This window comes from Aptenodytes forsteri, unplaced genomic scaffold (genome assembly GCF_000699145.1).
Source record: "Aptenodytes forsteri isolate BGI_AS27 unplaced genomic scaffold, ASM69914v1 Scaffold309, whole genome shotgun sequence".
Lineage (NCBI taxonomy): Eukaryota > Metazoa > Chordata > Aves > Sphenisciformes > Spheniscidae > Aptenodytes > Aptenodytes forsteri.
Genome location: NW_008795857.1, coordinates 5,812,964 through 5,830,981, shown reverse-complemented (window position 1 = coordinate 5,830,981; position 18,018 = coordinate 5,812,964). Strand labels below are relative to the sequence as shown.

The following is an 18,018-nucleotide window of genomic DNA, read 5'->3' as shown; positions in this document are numbered from 1 at the left end:
TCTTTACTGAAAGAGTGGTGAAACATTGGAACAGGCTGCCCAGGGAAGTGGTGGAGTCCCCATCCCTGGAGGTATTTAAAAGACGTGTAGATGAGGCGCTTAGGGACACGGTTTAGTGGGCATGGTGGTGTTGGGTTGACAGTTGGACTCGATGATCTTAGAGGTCTTTTCCAACCTTAATGATTCTATGATTCTATGATTATTAGATAGGCTGTGGCAGAAGAGGCGTTTTCAGCTCCCCCCTTCTTATGCCAATAAATTTCTGAGAAGCTGAGTTACAAAGTTTATGATGGCACAGTTCAGCAAATGCTTCAGAACAGTTAGTTGTCTAGGGAATACAGTTCACTGAAAAATCTTAATGATTCTATGATTCTATGATTATTAGATAGGCTGTGGCAGAAGAGGCGTTTTCAGCTCCCCCCTTCTTATGCCAATAAATTTCTGAGAAGCTGAGTTACAAAGTTTATGATGGCACAGTTCAGCAAATGCTTCAGAACAGTTAGTTGTCTAGGGAATACAGTTCACTGAAAAATCAAAAATCAGAGCAGAATTATGAAGACAGAGATAGGTTGGTGGGTATACCCAGAGGGACAAACATTTTTTCTCCATGTCATTAAATCCTGAAATATATGACGGTAAAAGGCTTGAAAAGAGGTGGCCAGCCCCTTCCTAGTCATCACAGATTAGGAAAGCAAAGAGAAGGCTATTACACGATAGTTTCCTAAACTATTTAACATTAACAAATTGTTCCCTATGCTACATTCCTTCTCCAAGGGCCATATGAAAAATGGTAACTGGATCAACATTACCAGTTGATCTGAAAAATTTTATTAAGAGAGACCCCATAGCAATACTTGCATCCTTTTTTAAAATTTTTAATTCCTATGTTTCAAAGACTCACTTTTTTAGAAGTGCAGCAAATTCCTTATAATGCCAACAAAATTGCGTCAACATTTCCAAATGAAATGTAAGATTTCATACTACACCAATAAAACCAGTTAAATCTTGTTTTACTGTAACACCATTTGCAATACTGATATTTTGACAGAAGTTTCATTATAAAACATGTTAAGTGGAACTTACATTTCTCTCCTGTTTCAAAAAAATATATAAGAGAACAACTGCTAGACTAAGAAGATCGGGTGGGGCGGGGAGTGTTGGGTTTTTTTAAAGAAATTAGGTTAGTTCACTAACCACAACCATGAGTGGCGTTATGCAATTTATATCTCAGCTGGAGGCAGTTTTTAATCAAAATGGTACACTGTAGATGGAAGGAGTTACATCTAACAAACCTCTGAAATAAGACTAAAAACAAAGCATGAAGCTTCAGTTTTAGAAGGCTGGAGTTACATCTAACAAACCTCTGAAATAAGACTAAAAGCATGAAGCTTCAGTTATAGAAGGCTTCCCCCACACACATATCACACAGACAGTGCAGATAATTCACTATTCTTCTAGTTTCTTATTACCTGGTCTTCAATTGACTTATGATCCGTTTCCTGCAGCCAAGAGCCAAGAAGAACACTATCATCGTAATGACAAAGAGACCTTAGGAGTGATGTGGTTGTATTAGCAGAGTTGTCTGTCAAAGTAAATTCTGCTACCAACTCTCGAAGAAGCGCATTAAATGATCCTAAAAGGATGGACATTAAAAAGAATCATTGCTGCTTCTTATCCAAAACATTTCAGCTAGTGATCAGAAGTTACAAATCAAAGCATTTACTATTATGTCAATTTTGCAGGTAGCAAACAGACAGAGAAGTAAACCTGACATGACTACAGTTGAGAGCAAGGCTTCAAACAGAACCCTGGGCTCCCAGTTCCCAAATCAATATTCTAAACAACAGACTGGGCCATCCCTTCCAGGATGACAATCCAGATTTTGCAAGAATTTGCTTATCCACATGATCATGTAAATTTAATGAACTAACAAAACCAAACAAACAAAAACCAAAAAGCTAATCTGTTACATCATGTGACAGTGCCTGGCAATTTAATAATAGCATAAATCTAATAGATCAAATCAGGCTGAAAAACAAACAAAAAAAACCCCAGAAACCAAAACTAAATCTTCATTCTCACATCTGCCCTTTGAGTATACTAAGAAATAATGTTCTCTATCTTTTAAGTAACAATGACATAAAAAACCTAAATTGCATTTCAGAACATGATCTCCATACCTCTCAATCCTATAAACGGGACCACAACTTTTATACTCTAAGTATTATTCTAATATTTTGCAATATTCATACTCTGTAGTTACACTGTCAAGATGACATACAGAAGATGAGGAATATAGTACAAGACTCTTGGAGATTCCTAGTATTCTATTTTGAATCTTATATCTGCTTCAAAGGCAAGCACCAAAAGGAGAAAGTAGAATTTTTACTTTAATAAAAATTGTTAAAAATTTATGTACCTTCATATGTCTTCGGAGGTAATAAAGCCAATATATCATAAAGTCTTAAACGGACCATAGCTGCACTAGCTTTGAGATGAGCTCCATGGGCTTTAATTACTGATGGAATGCTATACAATCAAAAGAAAAAGAGGGACAACCAGAAACATTGCAGTTACTGAACAGAGTATTTTCAGATTTCTTTTCATAAGATACATCTCTAGCCCAGGCAAGAAAACAGTGTTCAGAGAACTACTCTGAGCAACATTACTCAATTATCAGTACATTTGAGGTAATTGTTTTAATTGTACAGAGCAAGCTTTTTTTTTTTTTAAAAAAAAAGCACACACTGCTGTAAATTAGAGACATGTACCTCCTCAGAAGAAACTCCTATTTTAATCAGGGGGAGGAGAAACCAAACCACAAAACCCAACCCAAAACTGTGTTTTTTCCTTTATTCTGTAAAGTGTTTAAAGTCTTTTCATTAGTACATTTCATAAGAGGAGAGTTTATTGATTAACATCTAGTATAACAGTATCTTAGTTTTCTCATTTCTTGCACAAGGATAAGCAAACCATGAATTCAAAAGCTCACTGAACTGGAAATTCAAAACACAGTTAACAAAAGTTACCACGGTAGGCCCTTCAGCACAGGCTATGCAATAATATACTTTTACAAAGCTAATGACCATAAACACAATGCTCATAAAAGTTTTTTTCAACATGGACAAGCAGCGACAACACAGTACTAGGTCAGAGTATGAATTAAAACAAATTAGTTCTAGCATTTCAGGTCTGGGAAAAGACACAAATGAATAAAGAGCAAAAACTGCCTACTTACTGCGACATCATTGTCATGGCACATTCTATGGGTGTCATCAATTTCCTGATCACATCCTCAGTAAGGAGCTCAGGACAGTGAGCAACAAAACTTCTCATAGCTAATAACAAAATAGTTTAAATTGTATTTGTTCGTTTCAGTAAAATTTTAAAGCATGAGCAAGATACAGATCCTACAAGAATATCAAAACAGCAGCAAATAAAAATGTTTATTCAAAGACTGTGTGACGTTCATAAAACTATATGCCAAAACCAGGTCACATTGATGAAAATCTGACACATCTGATTCATTTTCAAAGAAAGCAGGGAAGTTATGAGAGTTCTCTCTATAATACTTGGGATCATGTTTTGGTTTACTGCTCACTTGTAATCTCGAACTTTGAAATTCTTACCGCACAGAGCTCCAGCGCGGCCTTCCAGCGTTACTTGCCAGGTAAAAGAATCTCCTCTCGCCTTCTCTGCTTCCAACTCCTTCAGAGAACGTGGAAATACGTTTCGCCATAGCAGCAACATCTTAGGCAGATGATACCGAACAACAGAAGGACCTATGCAAAAAAATAAAGTGACAGTATAATAAAAACTTGTATTTAACTGTGAAAAATTTGCCATGAAGGCTTTTGCTCTTTAAGCTATTTTTCTCTTATTTCACTTCTCTTACTTTTCTCCCTATTTGAACAACAAAAAACAAAGGAAATTCTTTCTTTCTGATTTCTAGGTTGGAAGCGTGGCAAATAAATAGTATAGGTAAGTCTGTTTGTTGATATCAGTACTAAAAATAGGAAATAGGCAATTCTATACGTTGTCATGTAATATGTAACCACTGCCAACTGTCTTTTTACTATCTTTCTATTCTGACTTCTAAGTTTTTTTACATTACTATTTTGAAGGCAAGCTCTTTAGCCTTGTTAGCAAGCTCTTTAGCCAAGTTACAATAGTAACTTGTTCATAAAATGAGTAGAAAAATAACTGACAGTTACCGATCATATAACTAGTTTAATGGTCAAGTTTAAAGAAAACTTCTGAAAAAGCTCCAGAAGATCCAGTGCAAGTGCATTAAAAATATATTGGAGAAGGACAACCAAAATAGGGCTACACTGTTACAAAACCATGACAATAAGCTGGCAAAAAAAAGAGATAATTTAGAGAAGCAAGATGAAACACAAAATGGTATTTGCTGAGAGATCAAAATACTACAGAATGCGTCAGTATTGCAATCAATACCGTATTTTCCAGTATAAAAAACCCCAAACAAAAAAAAACACTATTGCTGCAAAATTCAAGAGTAACCTCTCAAAATAGAGCTTCTGATATTTCTGTGATGGCAGATATGAACATGAGGCTGGCTTTTTTAAAAGACAACTGAATGGCTTTTAAACTGAAAACACTTCTAATCAGTAACTGTTGCTTATCCAGAGGCACACGTGCAACTTGTTGGAATGCTCATTACGTTTTATTTACAGTCCATTTTTTCTGCACCACAGTATTAAGGAAGGAAGACTATGGGCAATTTTGCCCTTTTCATAGAATGGCTAAAGGCTGGGTTTCTAAAAGCAGAGCAGAAATTTTTTTTTAGGTATGACACCTTCTACTATCCTTCAGCTTACATAACACTAATATTTCACTTCTCCCCAGCATAAACAACACTGCTGAAATAAATGCACTAACACTCTGTTTCCCTTGGTATAAATACTCCTGTGCTAGATACTGGGCTGATTATATGTAGAGACCATTTGCCACAGTGGATAATCAGAAATGTTGGACAAGCATTAAAATAAAACAAAAAGCAACCGTTTTTACAAACCTAAAGTCATAAGTGCTCCAAGTAAAAGCCATCCAGCTTGAGTCCGCTGCAAGGAGAGTCTGCTGTTTTGTGCAGCAGTTCGTAACAGATCCTCAGCGATACTGACCACCATCTGCACCAATGACAAAACCCATGGATTTTAAAAATATAAATTAAGCCACTGCAAGCTACTGCTACACATCCACCCTTACAGACTATATATAAAGATGTTCTCAAATCAATTAAATTGACCTTGCATAAAGAATGAATGCAGATTACGTTTCATGTAATGCATTTCATGCAGATGAGCAGTGTTTTGCATATGACAATACAGATATTAATAAATAATTGCTGAAGACAGTATTACTATGCCAAACAAGAATGCAAATTTGAAAGAGAGAGGGGGGAAAAAGCTGGTAAATATTGCAACTGAAATACTACAAACACATCCTCTGGCCATTGCTCTCTTGCTAGGCACAAGTTCAGTTTCAATAATGCTTTAACTCGTTACCATGTCACACATTTTGCAAAGCTATTACTTCTAGATAAAAAAGTATCTTTTAGTACACTCACAGATGAAACACTCATTATCTCACCTTTCCTTTGGCATGAGGGATACCTAAGGGACATTGATGCACACCACCTAACAAAGCAGCCATTGCAAAACTGTAGCCACTAACAGCTTCAGGGGAGGTCTTCAGATTGTTGAGTCTTTCTGCACATCTATCTAAAAATGGAGTCAACTGAAAAGGCAATGCCACAGCTACACACCGCAAGCACCATGCGGCAGCAAGTCGAGCAGCCATGCTGGGATGAAGAAGAACTGAAGTTACTGTCTCCAACAGACCTACAGAAAAGAGAGTTTACAGTCTTAAAGTTATGATGTGCTTTTTAATATATGTAGACAAGTAAACTGAATCAATACTAGACAGGCAACACGAAAGTTAAGAAAGTCAGAATTAAAGTACTTGAATTTTATGACTCTGCCTTTTTAAGGAAGGACCAAAGTGTTATTAGCATTATGCTGCTCCACATCAGGTTTTACCAGCAAAGCTGAAGCTGCCAGAGCCATAACACTGACTTCTACTACTTGAACAACTGAAAAGAGGCAGTAACCCTATATAAGGGAACAGGCACTGGATGAGATGATTTCTACAATCTGCCCATCTTCTACACAGATTGCCAATAACAGAGCAACAGTAAGACTGATCTTTGGTTTTGCTTCACATTGTAGACAAGCACATGCTACAGATGTCACTGACCGCTGTACTCTGCTTTTGGCACAGTGCTGTCTCCCCTGCACCAAGTTACCATCCTTCTACACTTTCCAAACCTCCATGCCTAGCTAATCCCACTTTGTAACTGTGAGCTCTTCAGTCCAACCTGTCTCCATACTAACACCTTCCTTAGTCCAGATCTCTAACATTGCGAATTCCTACTTCAAAGCCCCCACTGCTGCCTTACCTCTTGCTTTCTCTGTAGCTAGTGAACAAATTCTACCTGCTTACTTCACAGCAGATAGCAGAAGTAACACTGAGATACAGTCCCCTCTGTTCTTATGGGGCACAGCAGCCAGAAGGAATAAATATGAGCGCTATCTTCCCCACCCCATAGTTGGAGCAAAATCAGTATGAGAAGACTGTCATATGCATCAAGACAACAATCTACGTAATGAAATGTCTAAAGGAGCTTTCACTTCAATTGGAAAACACATAGGCATCCACAAACTGAAAAAAATTAAAACTGCAACACTGCAGTATAAACGTGGATTCAGATGGTAAAACAGACAAAAAGAAAATCCCACACAAACCCTAGTCAACTTAAGCCAAATAACTAGCTTTTTAAAATGGGACTATCTACAGCTTCATCTCGACAAAATACTCTTAACCTCCCCACAGAAATTTAACATCTGAAGGCAATATAGCTTTCCAGGAACAAATATTTCAGACCTTATATAGCAAAACAATGTATTTCCTATAAAACCACTGATCGGAAACAAATCAATGCTAAAAATCACAACTTTAGAACTTTACTCACCCTAAAAAAGAGCTTCAGGCAGACTTCAATCAAAGTAGTTGCTTAATACTTTGTCAAACTTGAACTAAAGTTAGGGCACTAAAGAAGCTGGACAAACATAGTTACCTGGAGTACTACAGTGAGTGCCAGTTTCATCAATTTATTTTTACATACTAATTTATTATTTAACTAGATTTAATGCTATTTCATATTCATTGCTCAAATGTCTCATTTAATCTACTTAAATTTATTTGCATACCAATAGAGGGTTCTTGAATAAGAGGAGATGCAGTGGCATTCAGACTCTGAACCAGACTACCCAGTTCCTGGAGGGCGCACACCATTACATGCTGGCTTGCAGCTACATCAGCAGCTCCTGATTTATTTTCACTGTTAGCATCATTCACTACAGCTTCTGCAGAAAAGAAAACAAAAGTATCTTGCTTAACTACCATTTGAATCACACCTGAACATATACAGGATAGAAAGGGACAGTTTAGTTTTGACATCAACCCTGTATTAAAACAAAACCACAAGTTTGGTCATAGTGTGAACTCACAAAGCAAACACATTCTGAAGAGAAATAGTTTTACAGCTATCAGCCAAACACAATCATCCAAAGACCATGAAAAACAGATGCCCAGCAGTTACTATGGATGGCAGCGCACTAAGAAGTAGAATTAATAATATAACACAGAAAAAGCAAGTATACACATATACAGCATATGTGTAGTTATCTATACACAGTAACTAAAAATATAATCTTGACATATCTAGGTTCTGCATACAAATTTGCATGCATATATATGTAATAAAACAAAAAAAAAACCAAACCAGACCTTTAGTAAATAATTAATCACAACCTCTAATCATCTTAAAGTTATTCAATTAAGTTCCTAGATCCCACTGTAGGCTCTTTCTCCTACACAATATCCCAGAAGCAGCAACTGTCACTTCAAAAGAAAAGGGACTGTATATCAGCTTAATGTTTATATGTCTACTACAGTACAAACTTAGAAAATCGTCCCCCTTATATGAAGGGAAGCAATCATTACCAATTAAAAATCCTTCCAATTTATCATCAAATTCATCAGAAATGCTCAAAAAAATAAAACAGTTCTTCCGATCATCCAAATACATAATGGAATTTCCTGCAACTTTACAAGGTGGCAGGAGGAGGAATTTCTGCAACTGTTTCATCTCAGAAGTAGCATTTCCAATAGACTTATTTTCCTGGAAGTAATGCTTATTGTAATCAGAACCCCTTTAAGGTTCCATACCTACCCTATCAAAAAACAGTTATGAGAAGAACGTGCAAAAGTTTCAAAATCAATTCCATTTCCATACGTTAAACATTACTTTAAACTCAAATTAGATGGCAGCAGAAAAGGAGAAGAAACAGATGTTTGGTAAATGCATTGTTGTGCAATTCCAGTTTACTTTCTCAATCTCCAGCTCGAATTAACTCATTTCATAAGAAACAAATGCCAACACGGTTTTGTCAGTCCTCTTAGTGATTACATATTCTGCAAAGTTCTGCAAAGGGGCCACATTTATCTTCTTTAACTCCAGTCTTCAGAGTACATCTTTATTTGTCACCCATAAAATCCAGTTGGATACCAGTATGGATATTAGTGGGGGATACACAAGGACCTACAAGATCCTGATCTACAGGATCTTCCACACTGGTAGTAAAGAACTCTGCGCAACTTTCAATACAACCTAACCCAAGACAGATTACAAATGCACACTTTTTTCCCCACTTCCATTCTAAGCAAACGCAATGTCAAAAGCCATCGCAGGATAACAAGCCAGTTTTACACAATCACTTTTCAAGTAGAACTTACATTTTGGATATCATATTTCAAACAGAAAGCAGCTGAATTATCTTTTACCATAACAACAAAATTACTCCTCACAGCAGAAGAAAGCTGAAAAATGGCGGACCCAGTATAATGAAAGTAACTTTCAATTGCTCTCAAATAAAGAAAAATTATTCTCACCCACTGCCTTCATTTGTTTACCAATGGCTTGACATATATCTTTGGCAGCTGCAATCTGTGCTTTCTCTCCGAGCAAGCTGCCCACAGTTGCTCTCAGGATAAAGGACACGCATCTTCGAGAGTAAACAGCGTCCACATGGGTCTGAGTTGCACGAGGATGGGAGACCAGATCAAGTACATGCGACAAAAACGTAGCAAAGTTGCGCTCCAACCACTGACCTCCTAATGTTGTAACAAAGACAACGTAGGCCTGCAAATTCAGAAGTTACATACAGATCCAATTAAAACAGAATCAAAAGACTATATTCAGTCACCGGAGACTAAAGACTACAGTTATACTCATGCATAATGCAGTACAGTAGCAATACCAGTTAGTAATAAGCAACCCTAATGAGGCTAAGCAGGATGAATCAATCCATTAGCCAGGTCTTTGTCATTGAAGCTAAACTGCTTCCAGTGCCAAGAGTAGCTCCTGTACTGCTACATATACTGTGAAGCGCAAAATACTCTTTGGATGACAGTAAGAAAACCCAGTCCACTGCTCTAAATGTGCCTCTTTTTAAAAATTTTAAGAACATAATGTCAATAACAGCAGCAACATGAACGTGTTCTAATTCACAATGAAGACTGGGCATTTTCGCTAAGTTCACCTGAAAAAGGCTGAGAAAAATAAAAGGGTTTCACAAAATACCCTATGATCAAAAAAATCTGGATTCTGGCAAGTTACTGTGGCATATTGAAATGCGTGTCAGAGTGAGAATGCCTGAATTTGAGGAGATGCTGCTGCCACCTTTCTCTATCAGAGAAGTGGAGCTTCTACATTCAGCAGATTTCACCTACTCAAGACAGACATATGGAGAGAAGAAACACAGTTTAACAAATCAGGGCTGCAAACTTTACCCAGCAGCTGAAAAGAGAGCCAGCACACACAAAAGGACAACAGTGTGTCCTCTCTAAAAAGAAATAAAATTTAAATACGGAGCTAAAGTCTTTAACATACTAAGTTTTCAACTATTTTTGCAAGTTAATCCTACCTAATATACACGGATCAAATAAGCTTTCCTTAGCACATATTTTAATCTATTGTTACTGCACATCAATAACAAAGTAGCTCAGATGAATGACACCACATGTACATCTCACAAAACAGGTGAGTCAAACTAGACTTGTAAGTCAACTTATAAACAAATAAAGAACAGAAGTATGTATTTTTCCCACTAAAAGAGTTACCGTCATGTATAAATGTTATTTTATTTTAAAAAAATGTAAAAATCTTACAGCTTATGACAAACCTGGGTAACACCAACTCGCACTTCCCTATTGACAGATCCTCCTACTTTTAACATCTCTCCACCACTCTTTAGGAAACCAGATCCTCCTCGCAGAAATCCTGTGGCCATGAGCTCCAAGACCTCCTCAAGCGTGGCTCTCTTCACATTCTGTCGCATCACTTTTGCAAAAAGAAAAGTAATCATTTAATTCCAAAGTTCCAACCAATACAAGCAATGATCTTGAAACAAGACTTATCAATTCAAAACTGTCTTGCAAACATAAATCCAGCCAATGTTTCAGATAACAGCTTGTTTTCATGCTTAAAAAATAAGCTACTTTTCCCAGGTGATTTTTGATAGTTTGCTCTCTCTTTCTTTGTATGACTACAACAGGAATTCTGCACTCTTTACTCCTTTTAGCTTAGCGTTTATAAAACCAAACAATCCACTTAGAAGCTTCCATCTACCACAACAACAATGTATTGTGCAACATTGTCATGTAACATGGTACTGAAGGTGCAGTTTGTCCACTTGGAAATGGAATCCAGAAGGACTTGTACCTGTTGCTTGTTTTGGTATCAGTGCTGTAGCCATGACCGTCCCCAAAAGCTTTGACACTGCAACTCGCACCCCATAGTTTGAGTTTTCCAGAGCTTTAAAGCACAGCGTTGCAACATTCTCTAGTTCAGCTGTCCACATAAATACTGCTTCATTCTGTAATTCCAACAGACACTGTAGGAAAAAAAGACCTGCTGAGCACCAATGGAGACCATTCTTACCTTTTATCTATGTACCAGTGTAATTGTCAGGTTTATGCAGCAAATATTTTAATATGAATATTTTAAGAGTTAATCTCCCCCCCCCATTTACCCAATAACTTAGCTGAGTAAACAATCAGAAGACTCATGGAATAGGTTAATACATAAATAAAAATTAAAAGAGGAAAGCACAACAAAAGAACTATGTTACCAAAAACCTCTCCCACTGAGGCTCACAGCTAACATATTCTATCTCATATTTGTTTACAAAGTGGGGAAGACAGTATTAAAGTACCTCTGTTTACATGAAGTAAGTCAAATATCTGAGCCTTCAGTGTAAACTAGTAAGGACTTACCTTGCCCAAGTAATTATCAAATTTCCTATCATAAACAACAGGTCACAGTTCAACTGCAGGTACTTCACAGTCACAGCACAAGAATTTCTAGGACTGGTGAGAAACTCACCCACCTTAGCCACTGCGCATCTTACAGCCATAGATCTGTCCGTCAACAGAGATCGGGCATTCTTATAAATATCACGGTGACAAGAAGCTGCTGCTCCTCCAAGTCCATTTAGGACTTTCTGTAAACTCATCAGAATTTCACTGCGGCCCTGAGACTGCACACACACACAAAAACATTTATGGAAAAACGTGGACACATTACTTATATCAAGAACCACAATACTTGTATCAAATAGAAGAATACTTCTATCTAATGCATAAGTCTGCATTTTCCTGCTTCTGTGCAGGAATATTTTTGGAAACATTGATAAAATAGTTCACTGAAGTCATACACAACCGATACCTAGCTGGTTTTAGATAGCAGTAAGCACTATACACTTTACTAAAACTGCCTCAGTTGTCACATAAATTAAGATGAGCCCAGGCAATCCAACAAATTGGCCCTAGACAAGATGCTTCTGTCCTGCCCCACCATTTATCTGCTGCAGCCTCAGGGAAAAAAGAAAAAATGATTGATATGAGAGAACAGGAAGCCTAAGTAGTCAACAGCTTCCCACTATACCTGCACACAGGCAGGAACTTACAGTTGGAGGGCTCCAAAAATAACACAGCCAAAGAAAACAGCTGCCAGGACAAGATCCACGCAATCAGCAGTCCTTCCAACTTGTCACAGATTTTAAAAAACCAACCAAACAAACCCAACAAACAAAAACCCAACAGCGCTATTTGCATCAAATCAGACCTACTGACAGCCCAGGACACATTCTCTCAATATTATGACACACTCTCTTTTCAGAACACAATGCATCCTGCTCACATGCAGAGTAACATCTTTGTTGCAAAACTTAAGTATTTATTATTCTTTTTTAAACAACTGCATGTTTATTCAGGGTACACGAGCAGAAATCCTAATGCAGTAATTAGAAATGGTACATACAACCATTTTGCAATTTTAATTACTGATGCCACTATGAAACAACTACTATAATATTCATATGACAAAACTCCAAACTCTCTGCAGTAAAAATACATGCACACGTTTAACTTGATACTAACCATGTAAGCGATTTGCATTTTTCTAGGTAGAAGGCAAACAATAGCAGAAATCCTAATGCAGTAATTAGAAATGGTACATACAACCATTTTGCAATTTTAATTACTGATGCCACTATGAAACAACTACTATAATATTCATATGACAAAACTCCAAACTCTCTGCAGTAAAAATACATGCACACGTTTAACTTGATACTAACCATGTAAGCGATTTGCATTTTTCTAGGTAGAAGGCAAACAATCCAGGCATTTTGGCAAACGGCTCCGGAGGAAGCAGGTTTCAGTTTAAGTGGAATCAAGACCACACACACAAAATAATCTGAAACTTACCTCTGCACTTTTCAGAGACTTTAAAAGATTATTCACTGTTTCTGGAAAAGAACTACCCAGCATTCTGCCCATTTTTTCATAAAATGCTCCAACACATGCCACAGCAGCCCTACGAAAAAAGACATCAATCGGTGTACTCTTTTTCTTTATCATCTAGATGAAGACAAATACTTAAATAGAAATGTATGTTTTAACCATCACTGATGAATAAAAATCTATTTATTATCCACTAGTTATACTGGCTGGTTAACACTGTGCATTTAAATAATTCTTTTGTTTACAAAAAAAGTAACAGAAAAGTTATTAGCTTCTAAGAACACAAATGTATTTGAACAGGTATTATTACAGGATCTATAAATAGAGTGAAAAATTCTGGAGAAGACAAGTATATGCTTAAATCTCAGCAAGATTAGGGTTTTGTGTTTCAATAAACTGTCTCTTTTCCAAGCACCTGCAAGATAACCCCTACCCTTTAATATATCCTGATACATTTTTGTAGATACTGAATGATGGTTTTTTTTCAAGCCTACAAACTTAAAATACATAAATTATTGCATAACACAAGAAAATTTATAGGCACTGTAAAAATCAATGGATCCATAAACAGTTATACACACGTTTTCCTTGCCCTGCCATTTGAGATTAGCAATATTTTAAGTAACGCCGTACTGCAGTTACATACACAAATTGCTCCAGGACAGTCACAGAAGCAGCTCCTTGAAAACATGCACTTTTTAATCACAAAGGAACAAGGCTTTTTTCTAAACCTGAAATTCTTGGGTAAATGACTTTTTAGCAAAGCTATTTGTTACAAACTCATTACAGCCTACCCTTTAACAGGCATGCCTCCTACACAAACATCAAAAACTGAAGTTTGAAATCATATAGTAAAAAACCTTCTGGACTACCACTTGAGGGGGTAGCATAAGCGTCAGAGCACGTTACAGTACAAAACCCTTCCCACTTATACAAGTTCCTCACAGAGTTGCAACAGCTTCAAATAAAAGGAGGACAGTATCTGCCCAAATGGTGACTATTTCAGATTTTATTGTTAAATCCTATTGTTATGATAACGTCTGAAGGCAAGCCTAAATTGGGGTTCACTTGACACCGTGAACATATGAAGCAGTACGTGTGGGAAAGTTTCAGTTAAAACCAGTTTCAGCGGAAGCTGTTTGTGGCATTAACTGAATTCCTACCAGTGAGACTGCTCCTGTAAGATGAACTGCATCACACATACATGCACACACACATCCGAGTATACGGACCCTGAGAGACTTGCACGGTGTATCACAGTAGGGGACTATAAACAGGCAATGTTTGATGGGGGGGGGCGGGGGGGAAACCTTGAACATTTGGTTACAGTTCTCTGGGCATAGATAATGCTCGTTTGACAGTCTGCAGGTTCCATCTTAAATGGGGTACCTGAGCACAATCAGCAATAATCCCACTGGTGGTATTTCTTCATTGCATTACTTTATCAACTGTTACCCTCTCCATGACATAAGCATGTGAAGAAACATAAGACAGTCCCTTGCCTAGAGGAAAGCATCTCACTTTCAGATAAACATGTATGTGTCACCTTTGAGTCCTGCCCTCCACAATCTCAATCCTGCTCTTTTCTCTGCTGTATCAAGCATATGTGAATTCCAAATCAGCGTGCAAAATGTAAGTAAACATAACGTGCACATATACAGGCAGATTCTTCTGTAATATCCAGGACCACTTTGTTTAAAAATCATTCCCCTTTCCCTAGTGACATTAAACATACAGTTTTGTGGGCAGGTAGGCTGCAGTATCATCTTTGCTCTTGATGATGTCATTACACTTGTCAAGCGTCTGAAAAACAGTAAATGTGTCTCCAATGCTGTAGAGAGCAGCAAGATTTTTTGCTAGTAGTTTTCGCGTAGGTGGCCCAGGGGAACTGCTGATGAGTCCTGTTAGCTGTTCTACAAGTTTCTTCTGTTTTTCCTTGACATCTGTCTGTTAATGGACCAAAAATAAATAAAGTCAGTCATTTAATCCTGTGTCTTGCCTCCAACACCCAGAAAAACCTACAAGAGATTGAAGCAAATTTTATCTCACTCCCACTTGTATGTAATTCAGCAAATTGCTTGTCTCAGAGATTTGAGATACATTTGATAACAGCAGAGACAGATGCTAAATGCTCAGAATTAGCTGTTACCCTATTTAATTTTTACTTTTTAAAAATACTTAGTAAAAATACAGTAATACCTGCCTACAACATCTTTTAATCCTCTTTACCATCAAGAATCCCTACTCTGGGAGGGAAGGTTTTGCCTTCCAAATATTTACGACAATGAAGAACTCAAACCAAGCTATGTGTTACATAACAGTCATACTGACTGCCTACAATTAAACACTTAAACGCTACAAACTGATACAGAGGCTCTTCAGGCTGTCTCTGAAATCACACAGTTATCACCGGGCCATTACCTGTCAACTTTCTCTAGCACAAAATTAATACAAGTGTTTTAGAAAGAAGGGGAAAAAAACCCAACATTAAATTACCTTGTTAGCAGCTACGAGCACTTTATCCAAAAATCTTAACCACTCAAAGATAAAGACTGGTCTCTTTGCTTCTGTGATTTGAGCTAATGCTTCCTCATTCAGTAACAAACTATGTGCCAGCTCCATAACTGATTAAATTCCGGTTTTATTGTAAATTTTTGTAGCAACTCTAAAATAAAAATGTAAGTATTAGTATAAAGTATAGTACAACAGTACAAAGCTTTGAAAATCAAATGAAAATATGACGATGAAATCTATAGATTACAGTATCATGGTTCCAGCCTGCTTAGCTAAGCAGTCCCACATAAAAACTACTCACTTATTTACAACTGAGTACATCCATTAGTAGTATTTCAGGCAACAGAGTTGTTAATTGTAAAAAGAGCACCTACAACTTCAGGGCGCTAACTCTTACTGTTTAAAGAAGCAGTCCCACATAAAAACTACTCACTTATTTACAACTGAGTACATCCATTAGTAGTATTTCAGGCAACAGAGTTGTTAATTGTAAAAAGAGCACCTACAACTTCAGGGCGCTAACTCTTAGCCTGTTTAAAGAAAAAAAAAAAACACACACAAAAGAGGTAAAGGAGTCATCCCACTGTCTCCTCTTACATAAAACAGAATAAGGATTGTCCCTAACCAAGACCCTTGATCACACTCCTGAAACTTGGGCATGAACCTCCTGGCCACCTTCTCAACACCTTCAACAGACAAGGTGAGAAAGAGATGAGCCTATCACAAGTAGGATTTTCCACCCATCACAAATTTGAGAGAGGCAGGAACAGCGACAGCATTTGGCATCACTGACCTAGGACTTCCCAGATCCCACTAGCCTTGCTTTAAGTGCTGGACAAATAAGCCCTCTGAAACTCAGCAAGCCCAAAAAGCAAAAAAAACCAACCCCAAAACCTGAATGCAGTGATGCTGAAAGTAGGATCTTGGGCAAAACAGAAAAAGCAAAGCAACTAAGGAGTGTTACGTAAGACATCATCTTCCGACAGCTGCGCCGTTCCACTTGTGCTCTCCAGTGCTCACAGCTGCTTCCTCATCCGTGGTCAAACCCAACAAATTCTTAAAGTCAAATGAAGTGACTTAAATGAAATAATTTTAATTTTTTTTAAAACAGTCCCCAGATTAGACAGTAGTAAAGGGTGTCATATTAATACTACAACTGTATTATGGTTCTAAATTCACAAGTGATCTGGTGCTGATGAAACTGAAGCATCACAATGTCTGTAATACTAAGCTTGTTCCCTGCTCTTTGGTACTTTGCGTTATAGTATTTTTCACTGCATACATCTCCAGCGACAGATCAGCAAAGGTGGAAGAGCCACATACGGAAGCACACAGAGCCCTCCCCCGACACCTCCAAAAACATCTTCTGGCTTTTTTTTTTTTTTTCCCAGTTATAAAGAATTGAGGTTTTTTTTTTTTTTTCCAGTTATAAAGAATTGAGAAGGTATTGCCTGTCAATAATGCACAGACACATCGCTTCAAAACACCTTTACATAAGAGCAGAGAGAAACGCAATGAATGACGGCACTATGATCTTTGGATATCATCCCAGAGATCTACACTGTTTGTCACACCCACACAGCACAGGAGTACCATATGACAGCACAGCTCATTACTCCTTTTCCTCCCCAGATAAAAGTTTTAATTTTCCCCTGGGCTTTAGAGCCATGAACCCCTTATACGCCTTCCACACACTCCCTTACCTCTTCATCTAAATTTAGGAAACACAAGCTCTGAGCTACCAAATCCGCACATACATTCAGCTGTGCCGCTGAAGCACAAGGGATCAGATACAAGAACAATTACACAAGTGTCCAGCTAATTGAAGACTCAGAGTCTAACATACAGCTATGCAGGTAGGCAACCCAAAGCTCACCTACGTTGGCCAAAGGTTTGCTCCAAAAATCAGCGAAAAATGCCTACCAAGTTCTACTGGTTCTGGCGAGGGCTGGGTTACTGTGCATGTTACAAGTAATAAGTACACTGTAATCTCCCACAGGATGCAGAACAAAAGCCTACCAACATCAGCTACCATCTACTAAGTTACGCTGAAGCGTTATAGAGATTATAGAACGTTCAGAGGTACTAGCGTTCCTTTCTATTCTCCAGCTATTTTTCTGTAGCCTAAATCAACTATTGAGATCTTCATCACGCATGCACTTCAGTGGACTAAGAAAGCTGAAAATCAGGCACGTTTAGGAGAAGTGACATCCTCCTGAAGAACTGCACCAGGGGAAAAGGATTTTGTGCCCAGGTCCTTCTACCTATATCGGTTACTTTAATACGCTGTAGCACCTCTCCCAGTGCATCTTGCCTGGTTCAAAAAACCCTCGAGAAGTAACGCCTCAGGACCGCGTTACAGAGCTAGCCATACACCAGTTCCTCGGTACAGGAGCGATGCCAGGCACCAGCCAGGAGCGTGCCGCCTCCCATACGCGCACACCCCCCCATGTGTGCACGTACGCATACCTACCCCCACACACGCACGCAAACGCCGGCGCCTCTCCTCGCGGGGCAGCCGGAGGCGGCAGGCAGCGGCGCCGAGCGCAGCCG

At 38.1% G+C, this 18,018-nt stretch overlaps 1 protein-coding gene across 1 annotated transcript in view; it reads right to left on the bottom strand.

The window, feature by feature from the left end:
- HEATR5B (HEAT repeat containing 5B) overlaps positions 1–18,012 on the bottom strand; it is a 68,396-nt gene extending 50,384 nt beyond the window's left edge. Inside the window, exons 1-15 of the mRNA XM_009283788.2 lie at positions 17,939–18,012; positions 15,448–15,616; positions 14,687–14,898; positions 12,916–13,024; positions 11,535–11,684; positions 10,868–11,039; positions 10,329–10,486; positions 9,037–9,286; positions 7,293–7,448; positions 5,614–5,864; positions 5,039–5,150; positions 3,630–3,782; positions 3,239–3,338; positions 2,420–2,529; positions 1,470–1,633 (exon numbers count right to left, since the gene is read on the bottom strand). Of these exons, the coding sequence (XP_009282063.1) occupies positions 1,470–1,633; positions 2,420–2,529; positions 3,239–3,338; positions 3,630–3,782; positions 5,039–5,150; positions 5,614–5,864; positions 7,293–7,448; positions 9,037–9,286; positions 10,329–10,486; positions 10,868–11,039; positions 11,535–11,684; positions 12,916–13,024; positions 14,687–14,898; positions 15,448–15,573 (2,223 nt within the window). The 5' untranslated portion in view covers positions 15,574–15,616; positions 17,939–18,012. The remainder of the gene's footprint in view (positions 1–1,469; positions 1,634–2,419; positions 2,530–3,238; positions 3,339–3,629; positions 3,783–5,038; positions 5,151–5,613; positions 5,865–7,292; positions 7,449–9,036; positions 9,287–10,328; positions 10,487–10,867; positions 11,040–11,534; positions 11,685–12,915; positions 13,025–14,686; positions 14,899–15,447; positions 15,617–17,938) is intronic.
- Positions 18,013–18,018: the final 6 nt, after the last annotated feature.